The 19,795-nt window shown below is 65.0% G+C and overlaps 5 protein-coding genes across 5 annotated transcripts in view; 1 reads left to right on the top strand and 4 right to left on the bottom strand.

Moving 5' to 3' along the window:
• The window catches only part of F751_5962 (Protein MOR1), a gene marked incomplete at both ends in the record, with an annotated part of 10,342 nt that extends 6,950 nt beyond the window's left edge, over positions 1–3,392 (bottom strand). The window contains 10 exons of the mRNA XM_011400014.1: positions 269–363; positions 502–563; positions 708–810; positions 1,063–1,198; positions 1,482–1,768; positions 1,998–2,236; positions 2,452–2,578; positions 2,693–2,846; positions 3,029–3,299; positions 3,359–3,392. Of these exons, the coding sequence (XP_011398316.1) occupies positions 269–363; positions 502–563; positions 708–810; positions 1,063–1,198; positions 1,482–1,768; positions 1,998–2,236; positions 2,452–2,578; positions 2,693–2,846; positions 3,029–3,299; positions 3,359–3,392 (1,508 nt within the window). The remainder of the gene's footprint in view (positions 1–268; positions 364–501; positions 564–707; positions 811–1,062; positions 1,199–1,481; positions 1,769–1,997; positions 2,237–2,451; positions 2,579–2,692; positions 2,847–3,028; positions 3,300–3,358) is intronic.
• A 130-nt stretch (positions 3,393–3,522) lies between these two features.
• Positions 3,523–7,121, bottom strand: F751_5961 (Protein MOR1; the record flags this gene model as incomplete). The annotated part of the gene is made up of 12 exons (XM_011400013.1): positions 3,523–3,632; positions 3,792–3,930; positions 4,012–4,059; positions 4,233–4,432; positions 4,699–4,855; positions 5,034–5,181; positions 5,325–5,414; positions 5,641–5,723; positions 5,833–6,190; positions 6,371–6,574; positions 6,743–6,851; positions 6,941–7,121. The coding sequence occupies 12 exons, from the start codon at positions 7,119–7,121 to the stop codon at positions 3,523–3,525; spliced, it is 1,827 nt and encodes a 608-aa protein (XP_011398315.1).
• Positions 7,122–9,201: 2,080 nt separating this feature from the next.
• Positions 9,202–12,180, bottom strand: F751_5960 (putative ATP-dependent helicase; the record flags this gene model as incomplete). Its single annotated transcript, XM_011400012.1, has 4 exons — positions 9,202–9,804; positions 10,575–10,634; positions 10,988–11,866; positions 12,070–12,180. The coding sequence occupies 4 exons, from the start codon at positions 12,178–12,180 to the stop codon at positions 9,202–9,204; spliced, it is 1,653 nt and encodes a 550-aa protein (XP_011398314.1).
• A 1,460-nt stretch (positions 12,181–13,640) lies between these two features.
• On the top strand, positions 13,641–17,078 carry F751_5959 (hypothetical protein; the record flags this gene model as incomplete). The annotated part of the gene is made up of 10 exons (XM_011400011.1): positions 13,641–13,689; positions 13,919–14,421; positions 14,728–14,851; positions 14,960–15,041; positions 15,575–15,703; positions 15,781–15,853; positions 15,980–16,137; positions 16,275–16,397; positions 16,589–16,642; positions 16,865–17,078. The coding sequence occupies 10 exons, from the start codon at positions 13,641–13,643 to the stop codon at positions 17,076–17,078; spliced, it is 1,509 nt and encodes a 502-aa protein (XP_011398313.1).
• A 359-nt stretch (positions 17,079–17,437) lies between these two features.
• F751_5958 (RNA-binding protein with serine-rich domain 1) lies at positions 17,438–18,900 on the bottom strand (the record flags this gene model as incomplete). The annotated part of the gene is made up of 5 exons (XM_011400010.1): positions 17,438–17,487; positions 17,646–17,823; positions 18,219–18,312; positions 18,457–18,602; positions 18,880–18,900. The coding sequence occupies 5 exons, from the start codon at positions 18,898–18,900 to the stop codon at positions 17,438–17,440; spliced, it is 489 nt and encodes a 162-aa protein (XP_011398312.1).
• Positions 18,901–19,795: the final 895 nt, after the last annotated feature.

Below are 19,795 nucleotides of genomic sequence, written 5' to 3'. Positions count from 1 at the left end.
AGGAGGGAGGGGGGGGGGGGGGTCGGGGGTCAGGGCAGGTATGTGTTTTGGTCTGGAAGGTGAGTCACGCAAAGGGTCGGAGCATGGGAAGGGCCTGATCCAACCTCAAGACTGCTTTGATGGCCACATTATGATGGCATATTGTGAATCCCACTCTTGGTGTGGCAACATGTTTGTCGTTCACCCAGTGCATGAACGTCACCCTGTGAAGATCTCGGAAAGCTTCCTTCCCGCTGCCACACACACTACACGGTGTTACCACGCTCACCTGAACTCGGGGGAGGTCACCCCCTGGAACTCCTTCTCCAGCAGCTCTGGCTCGTCGGGGGACAGACCCTCGTACCGCAGCGAGCGCGGCCGGAACTGGGACGAGCAAAAGGGATGGGTGGGCACGAGGGAGCATGGGGGTGGAGGGACAGCGGGGGCAGGGCGACCATGCCTTCGTACACAAAGCCCATGGATGCGCCGCAGGCCCCACCCACAACGCAACCATCGACTCACCCGCCGCGCTCGCTCCTCCCGGGCCTGGGGTTGGGGCACCAGAATGGCTGCCTCCACCGGCTCTGGCGCCTTGGGCTGCGGCTCAAACGCCCCCGGCAGCCGCGCCGCCCCCGCCGCAGGCTTGGCCTGCCGCCCGGCGGCAGCGCTGGTCATCATGGCAGCAGGGCCTGCCGCCGAGGGCGCAGCATAGCCGCAGGGTCCCTCACCCAGCCCGCCGCCTGCCAGCTTGGCGAAAAGCTCCCCCGCCGCCTTCTTGTCCCCGGCCGGGAGCCCGTTCTGGGCGGCCAGCAGGCTGTCATGAGGGACCACCTGTGCAGCGTGCAGGTTGTGGGAGCCGGTGGCGGTCGGAAGACAGGGCTCAAGCAGCCTGCCCCAGAGAGTTATTGCTCCTTTGGCGCATTGAGCGTAAAACATGGTGTATTCTTTCTTTGACCGGTCTTGGGAAAGACAAGTCGTTGCCTGCCCCGTGCAGCACTCTTTTCGTGTCCAGGCACGCCACCCTTGGCCACTACCACAGCCCTGCAAGCGCTTGAACATCGCACTCCTCCACCTCACACCCACCTGTGCAGCGGCCACTAAGAGGGCAGAGCCTGCATCCCGCACAGCCACGGTCTTGTCCCGGCTTGCGGCCAGTATCGCGCGGACCAGGGCGTCAGCGCCCTCCCGCTTCACCCCAGGCCCCAGGCTCTCCGTCATCCTGAAAGGGTGGGGTTGCGGCGGCACAGGTGGGTGAGGGTCTGGGTGGTAACCTTGGCAGGTCCACACCGAGGAGGACCACCACTAGCACAGCACTCGACGGGGCGCAGCTTTGCCACTCTCATGTCGCGGCGCAGCTCTGACACAGCACTGCCGCACAGGAGCTCCCCTGCCTCCCAGCTTTGGCAAGCTCTTCCCTGATTCCCTTTTGGCTCCCGCACGTCACCCCCTCCCCGCCCTCCCAACCCAAAACATACACACAAACCCAAACCCCGCCGCCTCACCAGGCGAGGGCGGCCACCTTGCCGTCGGCCAGGGTTCGCGTCGCCACGACGGCCTCCAGCACGGCCGGCAGGAGGCGATCCAGGCTGGCCACGCCCAGCCAGGCGGTGAGCAGGCCCAGCGCCGCGTCGCGCACTTGCTTCTTGTTGTCCGACAGGTTGGACACGGCGGGCGCCAGGAGGAGGCGGCCCGCCACACGGTCAAACTCGGGGCCCATGGCCGTGGCAATTCTGGAAAGCGTGAGCAGGGCCTTGGCCGCCAGGTTGCGGTTGGTGTCCGCCAGCCGGGACTGCGCAGGAGCGGGTTGGAGAGGTTCATGGAGTGAGAGGGCTGATGAGTGTGCTCGCGAGCATCGAATCCGCATGCATGAGACTGACCCGAGAGAGGCAGGCTTCCGCTGATCGAGGTTCAGGAGCATGCGATCTGTACCATCGCCAGCCCATGGAGCCCTTTGACATCCAACTTCCCGCTATCCTTGCCCACCCCTCGATGGTCCATCTCCAACACACATCACAGACCTTGAGGGCAGGGAGGAGCTCGCCCAAGTCGGGCGCGATGCGGCCGCCCGCGCCGCGGACCAGGTCGTCCACCTGCTCGATGCCCGTGTTCCGCTCCTTCCAGTTGGAGGAGGCCAGCATGCTGAGCAGGGTGAGGGTGATGGCGCCGGCGATAGAGGTGCGGGGCAGGAGGTCGTCCACCGACACCGCGCCGGGGGAGGGCTCGCTACCCTCCTCATCCACATCCATGGGGGCAGCACCTGCAGAGGGGATGTTGGTGATGAGGGTTGATAAGCGTGGGTGGAGGCGGCTGAGGGTGCAGAGTTGGGCCATCGGGACTTCAGAAACTCTCAGATGGGCCGCAGCTGCCCTGCCCGGTCATCCCCTCATCATGCTCGGTCTGCACCACTCCTACTCCTTCCCTCCCTCAATTTTAGCTCCCCTCCTGCTGCAGTCCCCGCACCAGCCCCCGCACCGCGTCGGCGGACGTGGCGGGTGGGTACCACCTCCTCGCGTGGGTTGCGCCGGAAGGCGTCCTCCACCTGCGTCACCTGGGCGGGCTTCAGCCCCTCCAGCGCCCCCGCCGCCATGGCCGGGCCCAGCTGCGCGTGGCAGGCGCCCAGCAGGTCCACACCCCGCGCCCGCACCGGCGCGGCCGCCGAGCCCAGCGCCTCCCGCGCCCAGGCCAGGAGGGCGGGCACGTCGAAGGCGGCGACGCCAAAGGCCGGCACCGCGGCCGCCACCCAGGCCAGGGCTTCGGCGGGGACCTTGGGATTCTTGGCCGCGCCGGCCAGGCGCTGGAGCGTGGCGCAGACAAAGCCGGGGCCCACCGCCTCGGACACCGCGTCCAGCCCGGCAATCACGGGGAGCCTGCACGAGGTGTGTTCATATTTGGGAAATGAACTGAGCCTGGTGTCGACTCTTGGGGTCAGATCAACGCACTGTCAGGCAGTGTGAGCTGCAGAGGGGGCCCCACCCCATGGCTATGAGAGGAGGGCAACCGATAAGAATGATCCCCCCACTTTTCACCGACCAACACCTTCAGCCCATACCTGTGTTTCAGCTCAGCGATCTTCTCGGCCATGCCCTCCACCGCGATCCCGGCGTCCCGCCGACTCAGCGGGCCGGCAGCCAGGGCGGCGATCACCTCATACACCTTGTTCAGCACCTGGAAGTTCTTCTCGCCCCAGCTGGGGAGCACAGCCAGGCACTGGATGAGGACGCCGGGGTCGCGGGCGGCGGGGCCCCTCTCGGCCACCAGCGCGGCCACCTTTTCCATGCCCTCCAGCCTCTCCTGCCACTTGGCACTCTGGAGCAGGGCCACTGCAAATTAGAAGGAGGTTGGGTGTGGGGTGGCGGAGGATGGGTGCATGCTCAGCCACGATCGGTTCCCATGGTGCACAGGGTTTGCTCCATGCCGGAGGGTGGCCAGGTGAAACCCTGAGGAGTCACAGCCTGGCCGCCAGCCCGTCATCGCCAGCATGGCCCTGATTGCGGCATGCGCGCATGCACGTCTGCGTGCAATGCACGAGCCTTAGTCCACCCCCTACCTCCCGGACTTGCCTGTGTCGGCGCCCACCAGCTCAGCAAATCGCTCCAGGGCCTCCTCTGGGCCCAGCCGCGGGCCGGCGCTCGCCTCCTCGTCCCGTCCGCCGCCTGTTGTGCCAGTATGGCAGGGAGAGGAGGGCAGGAAAGTGAGGAGGCAGATTACAAAGCGGTAGACATTCAGGAAACCCAACGCTGGTTGCCCAAGAGCACACAGCGCTCATGCCCAAGGCATCACGCAGACCATGGCCACCCTAACCTCACCCTCACCTGGCGCTGAGCGTGCCGACGGCGGCGCGCCTGCCGCTGCAGGCTGCCTGCGGGCCGGCGCGGGCTGCGCTGCCTTGATGGCGGCTCCTCCCAGCGACTTGCCTGCTCCTGGTCGAGGGCTGGAGCCCTTGGAGGCGGGCTTGGACGCGGTGGCGGCCGCCTTGGCGGCGGGCGGCGCGGCGGCCTTCCCAGCCCGCGGCCCGGCGGCCGCAGCAGCCACCAGCTCCTCCACTTTCTTGCGCTTGCCGTCGTCCAGCTTCTCCAGCACCTGCCGGCGCAAAGAAGGGGGGATGGGGCCTTGAGGAGGGTGCGTACGGGGCAGGTGTCAAGACACAGCTTGAGCGGGGAGCGTCGGCAACTGCATCGCCCTGCTGGATTGGGGCGTGCGCACAAGACCAGAGTCTGTCATCTTCAGCGTGTCCCACGAGCACTCCCTCGCACCTTCTCGATGGCTGCCAGGGACCCGCCGCGCACGGCAAAGGCGGCCAGGCCTGCCTGCGCCGCCTCCCTGACCCCGGCATCGGCATCGGAGGCCAGCTTCCCCAGAGCTGCCGGCAGGGACTCCTTGAGCGCCCTGAGTGCGATGGGCTTCGGGCAGCCCTCCACCATGGCCGTCACCAGCTTGCCCGTCTCCAGCCGCACTGCGTGTGTGTGTGTTGGTGGGGGGGCGGGCGAGCTTGTCAGGGGTTTGTTGCTTGTGCACGAGCGGTCTGGGAGTCAGAGGAGGCTGTCAGACAGCTCCATTGCGCCCCGCCCTCACGGTCTCTGACTCGACAGCGCACGACTTGCATGTGTTCCCAGGGCCCCAGAGCCCCAGGCCGTTCGCGCGCCTCAGCTTTGCACACGGCGGCCTCTCAGTGTCCCATCTCAACCCATTGCACCTGCTCACAAGCCTTCTAAGGCCTACCTTTGGGGTTCTTGTGCTCCATAGCCGCCACCAGGTCCTCCGCCACGTCCAGCAGTGAGTAGCAGTGGGTGCCCAGCGTGCGCAGCGTGTCCTCTGCAGCCCGGCTCATCATGATGTTCTTCTCCTTCAGCCGCTCCAGCAGGTTAGGGCACAAGGACTGGGAGGACAGAGAGGAGGGGTTAGGTTGGAGTGAGCAGACAGAGTGGGCGTGCAGGCGGCCTGGCCAAGCCTGGCGCCGTAGAACACAGCAGGCAAGAATGCCACACCCCCATGTTCAATGCGCGATGCCACCCGGGGTCCCCCATCCCAGCCCCACTGGCCCCACCCTTGCACACCTTGGCAGCACTGCTGAAGCCGGAGCGGAGGCCGGAACCAAGGGCACCTGCCACCTCAGCCGCGGCCGTGGCGCAGGTGATGTTGGCGTCTTTGGCCAGCACCTTTTTCAGCTCCCGCACCACCGCGCCGTAGTCGCCTTCCGCCAACCTGCACACAAGAAAAGGGTGGGGCAAGGGGAAGCCATAAGCGAGCCAGCTCCGGGCACTCTGCGCGGTCCCGCCATCCACCGTGGCAACACTGTTCCCGTCAATCCTCATCCTCCTACTCCTTCCAACTTCCCAAAACCAGACCTGGTGGCCCTGGCGGCGTCCCGCAGCCGGTCCAGGGCAGCTTTCCGCACATTCCACTTCTTGGACTCGAAGCAGTCCCAGAAGGCCACCCTGTTTTGACGAGATGATAGTGCGATCAAAACTGATGCTGCTTCCATTGCCGAGTTTGGAGCAGAGCCCGCCCAAAAGCCATGGTACTGCGCAGGTCCATCCTGGAAGCCACCACACACCCTCAAGACCAAAGGAGTCAGCAAATCTACATGACGACACTGTGTACGCATATGAAGCAGCATGCCCACTTTTGGCTTCAGGGCATCATCAACCAAAAAGACATCACCTGTCGTCCACGATGGTCAGCACCTCCTTCTGCAGCGGTCCCAGGATGTCCACCGGCGTAGCATACTCATATGCATCCACTCCCTTGAATAAGGATGGGGGGCTTGATGTCAGTTCCTCGGGAAGATGCCTGATGCAGAATGCCACAGCATGTGTCTCATCATACATCACCCCCACCACACCCCCACCTCACCTCATCAACCTCCTCTGCCGCTTCCGCGGCAACAAGGCCGGGCTCTGCCTCATCGTCGACGTCCATAGCCTCTGGCTGCCCCGCAGCCACGGCCCGCTCCTCCTGCTCCCGCCTGGTCCAACGCTCCGGGGCGCGCTTTCCCGGCGGCAGCTCGGCGATGGCCGCCTCTACGTCCTTCTTCATCGCGGCAGGCATCTTCTCGAACAGCGCCCCCGCCACCACGGCCAGGCCCAGGTAGGAGGCCAGCTCCACCGAGATCTCCTTGGCCTTGTCGCGGACCTGGGCATTGGCGCTGCCATACACAGTCGGCAGCGCCCGGATGATGGGCTTGGGGTCCACCACCTTGGTACCGAACAGGCTGTGCTTGGTTGTGAAGAGGAGGGGAGAGGAGGCGGAGCGTCAAGAGGGAAGGTAATGCGTGGGAATAGCTGTAGCGCCCCATGCCACCTACCGGACCCGGCAGTCAGCGTGCCTGCTGGCGGCATGGGGGCACATCCGCAACCCCAATCCTGCCGCTTAACCCCCCATTCCCCCCGACCTGACGGCGTTCTTCAGGATGTCCAGCGCCGCGACGGCGACCTTGGGCACCTTGTCCCCGGACGCCTTGATCGCGCTTTCCACCACCGACTCCTGCTGCTCCAGCTCGACGAGCAGGTAGCAGGCCTCGGCGGCCTTTGCCACTGTGAAGGGCCTGGCTTTCAGGGACTTGGCACTGATGGCCGAGCATACGCTGCTGGCCAGCCTGTTGGAATGAGATGGAAAGGGGAAAAGGGCATGAGTCACTGGGTGCAGTGGTAGTGCTGGCGCTGGGCACGCCCCCCACAGATCGACCTCCTGCCAATGGACAGCGGGCGCGAGCTGGCATGATATCTTGGAACACTAGCGCACACACACAGGAAGTCACAGTCACCTCGAGGCCTGTTGTACATCGGCCTTGGCGAGCCAGGCGCAGAGGGCCTCAATGGAGGTGTCCTGGACATTGAGATTGGCGTCGCCCAGGCCCTTGGCAAACAGGGGCCCTGCACATGCACGGATCGGAAGGGGGGCTGGAGATCAGCACACGGCTCAATACGAGGCTGAAGAGGCGGGATTATCGCCTCATACGCACCACCACCACCCTCCGCGCCTGCTTGGTGAAGGATTGGATCCTCGCTGCTGAAGGCCTTGGCACAGGCGTCCTTCACGTCATCGAAGAGCTCGCTCCTGACCTTCCATGTCTTGTGAGCCGCCCTCTCGTCCAGAGGAAGCTTCTTGGCTGCGGCGAGGACCGCAGCCTCATTGTCCGCCATTGCGGCGGGGGCACGGAGGGGGTCACCCCCTATGAGCTCACCGTCCCTGAACCGTGTCGCGCGACTTGGGAGCTGTTGGGTCACCAGGCACGCGTATTGTATCCGAACATGGTATCCTTCATACCCTTGTAACTGGATCGCGGAATGCGGTGTATGGGGATCGACGAGATTTAAAAAGGTCGCCGCTCGCCCGTCGCCTGTCGGGGCGACGATCACGCGCTCAGACTTTCTCCTCGCATGCACTTACCACCATGGCCATTTGGCTTCGGAACGAATAGCGTGATTATAACTGAATAAATTGCCAGACTCTATCCTATTGATGCGATTGAGGACACGTTGGCTCCTATACCAGTGCAGCGTCACAGGAGCGGCGTATCTGACCAGAGCTCTGCGTGCTGCACGGCAAGCCTGACACACACTCAACCCTCCGAGTCAGCGTAATTATCGTAGCTCATAGCTGGGTGCAAGTTCCCAACGGTAAGAGATCTTGGCGAGTGCCAGCACCCTGCTCCAATGCTCCCACTCGCATGCAAACATCAAGGGGTGCATGTTTCCGATGCAGGGTTGAAGAGTGATGGAGGACATCGACATGTATGCCGACATCGGTAGGTCGCGCATTCTCGAGTTGACATAGCGCAGCGGTGATCTGCATGGTCCCTTTGACAGTGCCAGGGTGTGCCGAGATGTAGGACGGCCATTGCTTCTGCGTCTGAACATCAGGGTGGGGCGTGATAGCCCTCGCGACCACCCTCAGTACTGGGTATATAGTCAATGTCTTCTTCATTCACCATCACCGCACACCACTGCTGCTCACCGCAGCCGGCTACCAGGCATCGGCTGACGAGAAGCCGTCGACTACACAGGGAGACACCAAGCCAGAGGTCAAGCCGCATGTAAAGCCCTCGCCTGCCACGCCAGGCCAGGCTGTCTCGGTGTTCTTTAGTAACCTGCAGTGGTGGACCACCGACGTGGAGATCGAAGGGATCTGCTCCGAGCATGGTCCGGTGCTGGCGGTACGCTTCATCGAGGATAAGGCCTGCGGCAAGTCGAGGGGGATGGCGGTGGTCGATGTAGCCTCCCTGGCGACCGCGCAGGCCATCATCGCCGGGGTGAATGGGTAGGTGGTTCATCATAGGAGGCGTTTGGGAGTCTGAGGAATTGGCATATTGATCCTGGCATTGGCACATTAATCCTGGCAGACATGAGTACTTATAAGTATCTCATTCGAGGACAGTGATGGGTAGGGACATCACATCCCGCGACGAGCCTCCCTCCCTGGATCCTCCATTGCTTGGCTTGCCTCCTGCCCACTGCAGGCGGACGGTGAACGACCGGCCATGTCGGGTGACCCTTCACCAAGAGCGGACCTCAACTCAAGGGGCGGGGGGAGCCAGCAACGCCTCTGGCGCACCCCCCGCCCCTCTCCCACTGGGAGCTTCAGGGCCAAGGGCCCTGCCCCTAGGAAGACGGCCAGGGGATGGAGGAGCAGAGGCAAAGGGGCCGCCCATGATGGGCATGCCGCACATGATGGGCATGCCGCACATGATGGGCATGCCGCACATGGGTATGCCAGGTGCGCTGAAGTTGGGAAGCGAGTTTGGGGCACAAGGCTGCTGGGTCAAACTCTCTTGTGCTACAGTATGCCATGTGTCGAGTCCCTGATTCCCCTGGCTTTGGGGCTGTACATACACAGATGTCCCGAGCAAAGGGCGGCAGAGCAGCCAGCTGGATCATGCGGTGCGCGATGTTCCACCCTATCCCCCCTCTCCCCTCCTCGCAGGCATGGAGATGATGATGCAGGGTGTGATGCCGGGCTACGGCATGCCCGTCCCGCCAGGCATGCCGGGGTTCAAGCCACCCCCGCCGCCCGGCGCGCCGCCCCCTCCCCAGCGGTGACGTACGCACCAGGAGCGGCGGTGCGGCGACGCACAAGAGCAGCCCTGTGCCGGGGAACGCCGTGCCCTGCGCTGATCTGTAACCCATCTTCCTTGCCATGCACATCACGCCGCTGTGCTCCATCCAGGCCAGGGGCGCGTGGTGTGGGGCAGCAACTGTTCGGGCTCCGAGCCAGAAGCACGTTTCACAAAAAAATCTCCTCCACGCCGCAGCCGCTGCCGTAACAGCCAGGGTCGGCCGAGATCCTGGGCCGCCTGCCGCCGCGCTCCGCGCGCTGCGGCTGCGCCTCCGGCACGTGCCCCGCCTCCCGCAGCCACTCCCTCCACACAGGGTGGGTGCGGAGGAGCGCGGAGCAGCCCAGGACCACCAGCCCGCGCCGCGCGCGGGTGATGGCCACGTTCACCCGCCGCCGGTCGGCGAGGAAGCCGAGGCGCTGCGTGCGCGTGGTGCTGAGCAGGACCACGTCCGCCTCGCGGCCCTGGAACCCGTCGATGGTGCTGATGCAGACCAGCGGCCCGCGCGGCCGGGCGCCCCGCGCGTCGGCGCAGTCCGGCGCGGCCAGCGCGCCGTCGCCCTCGGCGTCGGCGGGGCGCGCGATGCGCAGGCGGGTCGGGTCGGCGTGGCGCAGCAGGCTGGCCGCCTGGCCGGCGTAGGGCGTGAGGATCGCCACGCTGCGCACGCTGGGGTCCGCCGCGGATATGGCCTCAGCCAGCGCCAGCGCGGCCTGCGCCTCCAGCGTGTTGTTGTAGGTGTGGGTCAGGGAGGAGCCCGCGCTGGAGCCCACCAGCTGCTCCCGGCCCCCCGATCCACGAAGAGCAGCGGGGGGGGGGCCAGGGGTCGCCCGCGCTCGCGGCGGGCCAGGCCACGCCAGCCACCGCGGGGCGGTCCGCGGGGCCCACCCCCGACGCCAGCCGACCGTCGTAGAAGAGGCGGGAGGGGAAGCTGGCCAGCGCGGGGTGCATGCGGTACTGGGTGTCCAGAAGGGACACGGGGAGGCCCGCCTCCTCCGCCAGCCGGTGAAAGAGCGTGGGCGGGGGTGGGGGGCCCGCAGCGGCGCCACTGCTCCTGGCAGTGCCCGACGCGGCACGCCGAACCCCCTCGGCCCTGCCTCTCGGCTCGCCACCACCAGCAGCGGTGGCGTCCCCCCTCCCCCAGTCGCTGTCCCCTTGCCGCGCCCAGGGCCGCCGCCCGCCGCCGCCCAGCGTGAGCGGGGGCAGCTGCGCGGGGTCGCCCGCCGCGACCACGGCCTCCGCGCCGCGCAGCAGCGCGCACAGCGTGCTGGCCTCCCCCGCTTGCGCGGCCTCGTCCAGGACCACCAGCGCCCACCGCGCGCGCGCCAGGCGCCGCTCCGCGCTGGACGCGCAGGTGGCCACCACCACCTGCGCTGCGCGCAGCACGCGCGCAGCAGCCACCTCAGACAGCGCGTCGGCCTCGCGCCATGCCTTGGTCACCACCGAGGCCACCATGCCCGGCGGCACGCTGTCCTCCAGGCGCAGCGGCGGGGGCGGCGGCGGGAGGGGTGGCGGCGGGGTGACCGGGGGTGGGCGGCGCACCGACGGGCGCGCGGTCGCGCCCGCGCATGAGCAGCGCCGAGGCACGCTCGCGCAGCTTCACCGCCTGGGAGGCGGAGGGTTGTGTGGGATTGGGTGGGTGAAATGAGGCGTGTGGGTGTGGGTGTGGAGGAATGAATGGGGAGTGATGATAGGTATGAGTTTCCCGGGGAATCCGACACAAGGCCTCTGAAAATCCGTGCACACACCATGATCAACGGATAGCAATGCAGGTGTCCCCAGATATGATTCATGGCCGGAGTCCAGGGCAGCCTTCTTCCGGCAAATGCATCAACGACAGTGGTTCCCACAGTGCGTGCCGCTGTCCCCTTCTGATTCCCCACCTCCTCCCAGATCCATCCCCTTGCACCTCCGCAAACACACCCTCTCCCCTTCCCCCCCCCTAAATGCGCCTCTCACCCGCGCGCCCTCGCCCGTCCGCTCGCTCAGTGCATCCAGCGTCAGCGCGCGCAGGTCCGGGCGCACGCGCGCTGGCTGGCCGACGCGTACCGCCGCAACGCCGCGCGCGCGCAGGCCCTCCAGCAGGTTGTCCGCGCCCGCATTGGTCTCGGCCACCGCCAGGATGGGCCCCGGCCCGCAGCGCGCGGCGCGGCCCGCAGCCAGCGCCACCTGGATCAGCGCCAGCAGCGTCTGCGTCTTCCCCGTCCCCGGCGGGCCCTGCCAGAGCGAGAAGGTGGCGCCCAGCGCGGCGCCCACCGCGGCGCGCTGGGAGGGGTTGAGCGCGCCGCAGCGCGCCAGCGCGTCGGCCACGGCCGGCGCCCAGCGCGCGTCGCGCGCCCAGGCGGGGGGGGCGGCCGCCGCAGCGCGCGCGACACGCGGCTCGCCGAGCAGCACGGCGCGCACGCGCGCCTCGCCGGGGCGCAGGCCCTCCAGCCGGCCCAGTGCGCCCAGCGCGTCCAGCTGGCGCTGCAGCGGCGCCAGGCAGGGGCCCGCGTCCATGCGCCAGCGCCGGCGCGCGCCGGGGTCCAGCACCGCCGCCGCGCCGGCGCCGCCCACCGCCACCGTCAGCCACTTGAGGCCATGCTGGGAGACCACTGTGGCGTCTAGGACGGGGCCGGCGGGCTGCCCCGACTCCGAGGCCAACAACACCACGGGCTGGCCGGGAACAAAGGAGTGGCGGGAGAGGAGCGTGCCCTCGGGCGGGGTCAGCCGGACGAGCAGGTCGGTGTGCAGGGTGCCGCAGGGCGCGGCCGCCAGGCCCACCAGCACCAGACCGCGGCGTTGGAGCACGGGGAGCGGGGTATCCAGCACCAGGCGGTGCACGCGGTCACGCTGGGCCTGATGTGGCGTGGTTGGGAAGGGGGTCGCGGAACAAAGGGTGACCGGGCGGCTTGGAAGGGTAAGCATTAGCAAAAGAGAGGGCCACAAGGAGGAGAAAGACTCTGCAGGTGCGGTGCCATCCGGAAAACACCCGCAGGGTAGTGTTTGTGCGACACAGGAGCCTCACCCCTCCTCCACCATCCATGAGCACGACTGCTCACCTGGATCTCTGCCTGCACGCCCTGCTCCAGCCTGTCTATCAGCTCCTTGGACCTGCCCTCCAGCTCACGCAGCAGGTTGGGGGTCGGGGCCGGGCTAGGGGGGGCGGCCATGGGGGAGGCACTCTTCAGTACGTGGCGAGGGTGGGGCTTGGGGGTTCTCGACGGCATCCAGGGGGCATGGCGTACACGATACGATGTGGCCCGAAGTACAGCTCCAGGCCTCAGCTGGAGGGCGCGTGACAGATCCATGGCCCAGGACAGCGGCCGTGGGAAAGCCTCGGCGACACTACGACGGCAGCCCTGGAAGGAGCGGTCTGGCCCGCATTCTGGGGTATGCACACATGAATTTCGCGACTCAATGTTATATGCCACAAGTTCTTCACTCAATGGGAGGTGGTACTCGTTACACTGTGGTGTCTTTGGTTGTTTTCGCATGGGACATCCCTGGGCGCTAGAACACGTGCATGATTTGTGGGGGTCGGTGAGCAACCCATAGGGGGGATGTGTTGATTATGAGCAAGCCACAGCGTTGACTGGAGGACGTGAAGGCCCGAATACCACTGTTGAATCTAACAGGTATCCATGACTCAGCCGAGGGGCAACAATAACGGGGACTCGTGGTCCTGTACTGCAAGAAAGAGTGTCGAGGGTGGCAGAAAGCAGACAGCACTGCTCAAAAGGGCAAACACAGGGCGTTCAGAGTTATATAGTCCACGTAGCCGGGCAGAGTGGTGAACGAATGACTCCATGCAAACGACGCAAGCAGGGCAAAGATAAAGAGGCGCGACATGCAAAGTCTTGCTGTTCACAGGTGATATTTCTGATGGAAGGTGTGGCACCACGATAGGGTGTCTGGTTTGACAGTGGGTCACATGATTTGGCCGGAATGGAAACTACAAAACTGCTGGAAATTGCACAGCTCAAGGCTAGCATTCAGCTGGCCAAGGCAAGGACATGGTTACACAAGTTCTCTGCAATCGTGATAGTCAAGTACATCGTACAGAATGACGTCTCTCCTCCCACATGGATCTTGGAGTATCAGTTTCAATTGGCTGGATCCTTGGATGGATGCCCTCCATGCCAGCTTTTTGACTTGTGCCCACCCAAGGCATGGTGGCCTCACACAGGTCCACGGAATCCCAGCTGAGCTCCCCATTAGGCACCTCCCAACGCGCTGGCATCGGCCAGCGTCCACATTTACCATGTCGACTCTTCTCACTGGTGTCGTGCGATGCGACGTCGCATCATCGCCAAGAAATTCCTCGCTGCCCTTGCACTCCAAGCTCGCTGGCTTGGCGCCTGTGGTGGCATGCCGGAGGCATGGGCCTCCGACAGCCTCCGAGAAGTGGAGGATGTCCAGAAGGAGGCATGCTTACACCTTACGACCTCAGTCTGTGGCTGCTGACACTTCCCAGGCGTCTCTGAGCGAGAGCGCGATTCGCACGGAGACCTGGACATGGAGGGGCCACAGGATTCGCTACCTGGTGGCGGGGCGACGCGGCGACTCCTCCTCCCCCGCCCTCCTGTTGGTGCATGGATTCGGATCTAATGCGGATCACTGGCGAAAGATAATGGAGGTGCAGGCCGGCGACCGACAGGTGTATGCCATCGACCTACTGGGTGCGTGGGTAGGGTGGGTTAGGGAGGTGGGTGGATGGTGGTTTAACCAGGACTTTGTCCTGGGAAGCGCCGGGGATGCAGGCGCGTCTTGGGCGAAAGCACGTACGATATTTTCTCATGTCAGTAACATTGGATGTCAATGAAGCATCCATGCCATTCTGCTCCCTTTTCCGTGACGGGACGCTACCTCCTCAATTTAAAGACTCACCCCCCCCCTCTGTGCACACAGGGTATGGTTACAGCGACAAGCCCAACCCGCGCCTGGCCGGCCCCCCATCCAGCCTATACAACTTCGACACCTGGTCAGACCAGCTCCTGGACTTCACTCGTGCCGTCATCGGCCGCAGCGCCGTCCTTTCCTGCAACTCGGTGGGGGGCCTGGCCGGCCTGCAGGCAGCGGTGAAGGACCCCGCCATTGTGCGGGCGGTGCAGGTGATCAACATCTCCCTGCGCGCGCTGCACCTCTCCAAGCAGGCGGCCTGGAAACGGCCTGCCGTCAGCACGCTGCAGCGCGCGTTGCGCACGACGGGGGCGGGCCCCTGGCTCTTCAAGCGCCTGGCCACGCGGGACGGGGTGCGCAGGGTCCTGCAGACCTGCTACGGTGACCCAAAGACCGTGACGGACGAGCTGGTGGACTACATCCTCAAGCCGGGGCTGGAGCCGGGGGCGGTGGAGGTGTTCCTCGACTTCATCTCCTACAGCTCTGGCCCACTGCCGGAGGACCTGCTGCAGGTGTGTGTGTCTGGTTGGAGGGAGAGGGGTCGCGGGGCTCGAGCCTGTGCTGTGCAGGGAAGCCAGGACGAGCTGGGAATGCGGTGATCCTAGTCCTCTGGTGGAGCGCAAGCCAAGCACACTGGGTGCTTCCCGTGAATGTGACACATGTGGACAATGGCTGCCAGCATCAGGAAAGCCAATGATGCTTGCACCTTGGGCCTCAATCTTCTACCCTACCCGATTACAAATGGCAAAGTCGGGACCCACACACTCAAAGTCGGTTGGAATGGTCCCACACTCATCCCCATGTTCCTACTGCTACAGGCCTGCAAGGTCCCAGTGAGCATACTGTGGGGAGAGGCTGATCCCTGGGAGCCTGTCAAGCTTGGCAGAACGCTGGCGCTGTATCCGTCCGTGGAGGAGTGGGCTTCCCTGCCAGGCAAGCAGGGTGCCCTGTGGCGCCGATGCAGGACAGCTCACGGGGGTCTGGGGAAAGCATGTCAGGGACAGAGACCTTTGGATTCCTCACAAACCCAATGCGTGCCCCGCTGCTCAGGTGTGGGACATTGCCCTCAGGACGAGGCACCCGACCAGGTGAACCCCTTTGTGACGGAGTTCATGAGGCGGCATGGCGGGGAGTGCGCTACTTCACAAAGCAGCCAGAGGAACCTACATGCTTCCTTAAATAATTCACCACTCGATTCTGCTGCTGCGAAATCCGCATGATGTCTATTTTCTTATGTTTGTCACATGTCCATCATCTGACAAGCTTGCCAAACACTCGCTTGCGCTCATGGCATGCCCCTCTCCTTGCCACGGCCGATCAACCGCGGATGGCTCACACTGTTAATTATTGTGTCAGATGTGCAATCTGTGAGCGAAGAACAAGAGGGCACCTCGCGGCGCTCGTTTCATGAAGTCCCTTTCAACCTTGAAGGCCATTCATGGGAAGACACTGACGAAAGTGCTGAGCGTGCTCCGACGCCGTGGCGATCAAACCTAACGGCGACAGGAGCGGCGCCGCAGGCGCTGTCGCTCGCCACAGCTGGCCCACCGCCCCGCCCCTCGAGCACAATTCGTGAGAAGTAAGCAGCCGTCGTGCGATTGGTCAGCACGGTGCTCGAGCTCGCTCTGCCCCGCCCCCACAGCCACTCGAAATGTCGGAAGGCAGCGACTTTGATGAGGTCAGCAACTGGTCGGAGGGCAGCCACCGATCCAGCGATCTGGACACCATACAGGACCTCATGCGCCGGTTCACCCTGGATTATCAGCCAGACTACACGCTGAAGCTGCGAAACAGGTGGGGCACCTCTGCCAGCAATGAGTGAATTCCCGCACCTGCCCATGGACTCATGCGTCCCACCTTTGGCCCCACAGATTCTCTGGATTGGTCTTGGGTGCCGATTTCACTCATTCTCCGGTGACAAACACGCAAGCAAGCGCGCTCGTGGTGAGTCCTCCATTCCATGCTGGGCTGAGCATGGCTCCCTCCAGGTGTTGGTTTCCTGTGGATTTGGAAGAACACGGCCTGCTCCATCTCCTGGCTCCACCCGCCCTCGCACCTCCACTGCACCAGGTCAAGCCTGTGAGTCCTGGTGCGCCATGGCGTCGCCTGAGGCTCGACTCCGAAGGCACGGTGACCCTTCGATCCCGCAAACTCCAGTGGTGGCTCCTGACCCTGGACCTGGAGGGCCATGCCAACCCCCTGCGCAGGACCAGCAACCTGTCCTTCAGGTGCGGCGATGTAATGGTGTTGCCGTTTCGCATGCGTTTCGGAGGACATCGTGAAGGGTTGATGACCCGCGTGCCGTCCATGGCACTTCTCACTTCAAGTTACGACTGAAATGGACCTCCACGCTGTACCCCTGCAGGGTGGCAACAAAGTGGGACATGTACCGGGGACAGATCCGGAACAAGAAGAGGGTGGCTCTGGGCAGTGGCTCCGAGGCACGAGTGCACTACACCGTGAACTACAACCTGCCCGAGATCGAGGGGTGGGTGACACAGCCCTGGTGGAGCCGGGGCGGCCTGCTTGCATTCGGAATGAAAGGCTTGTTCGGAGGGCGGGCGACTGGGGCCCCCGCGCCGTCGCACACAGCACCCGGACACCATACGGCTTCCCTCCCTGCTTCCCTCTCCTACGCACAGCCCCCCCGCCCCGGGACCCCCTTCCCCTGTCATGCAGGAACTTCAAGACGGCCGGGCGGGACCTGGCCCAGAACGTCACCGCTGACGTCGGGTACGCGCACGGCGACATCCCCCGCGTCGAGCTGGTCCTCTGGCCGCTTGACCTGCTGCGAGGAAAGCGCGGCGCGGCGGGCGGCGCGAGCCTCCGCAACCCCGCGCCGCTGGCGGACGCCAGGGCCTCCGCCGCCCTCCTCGCGCCGTCCACCAACCTCGGCGCCCATCTCTCCGGCCTGGACGCACCCAACCCCGTGGCCCCCGCCCCCCTGGCCGTCAGGCATCCGGCGCCGCCGCCGCCAGCGGCACCCGGAAGGCAGGCGGCCGGGCCGCCGCTGGCGGGCGCAGGCCTGCCGGCCTCCCCCCAGGAGGCCTGGGCCGCGGTGACGCGCCGGGCGAGGGCGGTGCACGGCCGGCTCACGCGCTGGGCGCATGCTGGGGCCAGCGCCGTCGCCAGGGCCACCTCGCCCCAGCCCTCCGCCTCTGGTGACTGAGGCGACCTCAGCTCTCTCAGTACGCTGGTCGATCGACGAGGACCCCTTTTCACAGGTGCACGCACCACCCTGTACACCGTACTTCCCTTCCACATGCCCCACCACGTGCCTGCCTTGGAACTTTCCACAATGCCGCCTCCTGTACCATGGAACCCCTCCCTGCGCAAGCCCGCTGCATGCCCTACATCGTTGTGATACGAGCACCTGAGCTGCGAGGTGGGGGGCGTGGTGCGATTACACGAATCGAGAGATGTGAAGTGACCCAGTAGGAACCCACATGGGTCCAGCCACATGATGTGCTGGGGAGCTGAGTGGAGACCAAAGCAATCACACTCTGTCGGATGAGGCAGCCATGCCGATCACTTTTCTTTCACCCCAGCCTCTGAGCCGGCGCAAACATCAGCTGCGCCTGCTGCGCGAGGATGTGCCGGAGGAGGAGGAGGAGGAGGTGTACGACGACCGGCTGCTGCTGCTGCTGCTCCGTCGGCGGCGGCGAGAGGGGGGCGACACGCTGCGATCCCGGCGCCCCGACGGCAGCGGCGACAGGCTCCGATCCCGACGCCCCACCGGCGACCTCCGGCGTGGCGGCGAGCGCGAGCGGCGCGGCCGGGGCGGGGATGCTCGGCGGTACGGCGGCCGTCCGGCGGGCGACCGCGATGCGGGGCGTCTGCGCGGCGGGCTGCGGCTGCGCCCGCCGCGCCTGGCAGGGCTTGGGAACCGGTCTCGCCGGGGGCCGGGCGAAGGCCTTGCATCGGTGGGGAGGGTTGGGTGAGGGGGAGTGCGTGACAGAACACAATATGGGAGGACTTCTGCCCCATGGCACACAGAAGACAGCCTCACACAGTCCTTGAGCCATCAGGGCTCCAGAATCTCAAACTAGACCCCAGAGCCGACGCCCATGTGCTGTGCTAGAGCCAACACTGCACACCTTCGTGGTGACAGCCTGGCGCGGCCGTCCCGTGGAGGGGACGACCTCGGCCACTGCCCCGGGCGGCCCCTGTCCGGGAACCCTCCCCCACGCCGGTCCGGCTCGCGGAAGGGCGAGCGCGGACGGAGTGGCGAGCGCGCGCGGGGCGGCGGCGAGCGCGCGCGGGGCGGCGGCGAGCGCGCGCGGGGTGGCGGCCGCAACACGAACTGCACGGTGACGAGGTTGCCGTCCAGCTGGCCGCCGTCCATGTGATCCCGGGCCTTCTCCGCGTCCTCATGGCTCTTGTACTCCACATACGCAAAGCCCCTGGCGCAGGGGGGGATTGGGAGCTATTGAGCTGCGCTGCCCGGCAGATGATACCTGATCTAAGAAGCACCGGAGGGCGGCAAGTCCACTGGGCACTGGTGGGGTGGCAAGCACCTGCCGTCTGTCGACGCATGTGTGCCCTACCTGGGCAGGTTGACGGCGCGGTCCACGGCCACCTCCACCTCTTTAAGCTCGCCAAAGGTGCCGAAGATCTCGCGGACGTGCGCGGTGGTCACATTGCGGGTGAGGTGCCCCACGTGCAGTCGCGCATTGGTGTCGATCGCCACGTCCTGGTGCCAGGGGGTGGTGGGCCACTGGGGTCGGCACAAGAGGCATCATGACGCCGGTGATGCGTGCAAGACCCTGCAGGCATGCCCAGTCACAAAACTCCTCTCCACCTTGGGAACGTCCAAGGATGCAGGCTTTCTTTCCTTGCTGTCAGGCCTGGACTGCTTCCTGGGAGGGGGCGAGCGGGATCGAGAGCTCGACCTCGACCGGCTGGAGAAGGAGGAGCCGGAGGACCTACTACTCCTGGATGACCGGCTCGTTCCGCTCCTGCAGTGGTACATGCGGGGAATGTCGGGCCATAGACCCCGTATGGGATGGATCAGGGTGAAAGCCGCCCTTCCTGCAACCCCTCAGTGCTACCTGCTCCCAGGCGAGCCAGAGCTTGCAGGCCCCTTGCTGTCGGCCGGCATCCCAGCTCAGTGCGATGCGGGTTCTGTGTGCAAAATGGATTTAAAGTATGTCATTCACAATAACTCCGTGACTGGACTGTACTCGCATGGCACCCTTCCACATCGCACTCCTCGGTGGGCATCCCCACCCGATGGCCAAGCGACGAGTGTGAGCCCTCCTGAGCGAGACTTTTGAGATGGTATGCCGACGATCTCGCCTTTATGGGAATCAGGTTGAAGCGAAGGGGCGTCTTTTGAGAATTCTTTGCCTCATGAGAATCAGGACTTTCTTGTCAGAGGGGTGTCCCCTGCACAGCAGGAAAGTTGCTCGATGCTGTAGATTCCCCGCCCCACTCTCCCACTAATACAATGACTGGACATACAGCGCAATAATTTCATTCAAAGGAAGTCTGAGACTTGTTGAGTATCTCAGAGTTGTAGCCACATAGCGCCAGCGGGCGTCCCAGCGGCAGCGATAGCAAGCTGTCTTCGTGAAAACGCACAATGCAGTGATTTTGGAGCCAGTTCTGCTGAGATCTTGCAGTGTGCTTGTCTTACGGCTCTGGAGCACTCACACTCAGGTGTGTGACACTCCACATCACCGAGGAGTTCAAAGTAGAAAACCCACGCCGGGTTTGGGAGTATGTGAAGGCTCAAATGTGGCGTACGCTTCGCGCAAGCCGAAGATATGCCGCTACCGGGCTTGCGCCGGTTGCACAGCTGCTTCCCGCACGCGGGATCTGACTGGCGCAGTTGGTTGCCTCGATCGGCAAACCAGAGGGGGTGGGGGGGGTGGGAGGGCGGGA

Source organism: Auxenochlorella protothecoides (genome assembly GCF_000733215.1).
Source record: "Auxenochlorella protothecoides strain 0710 unplaced genomic scaffold scaffold78, whole genome shotgun sequence".
Taxonomy (NCBI): domain Eukaryota; kingdom Viridiplantae; phylum Chlorophyta; class Trebouxiophyceae; order Chlorellales; family Chlorellaceae; genus Auxenochlorella; species Auxenochlorella protothecoides.
Note: the sequence above shows the minus strand (reverse complement) of the source record. Positions and strands in the feature narration are given on the sequence as shown.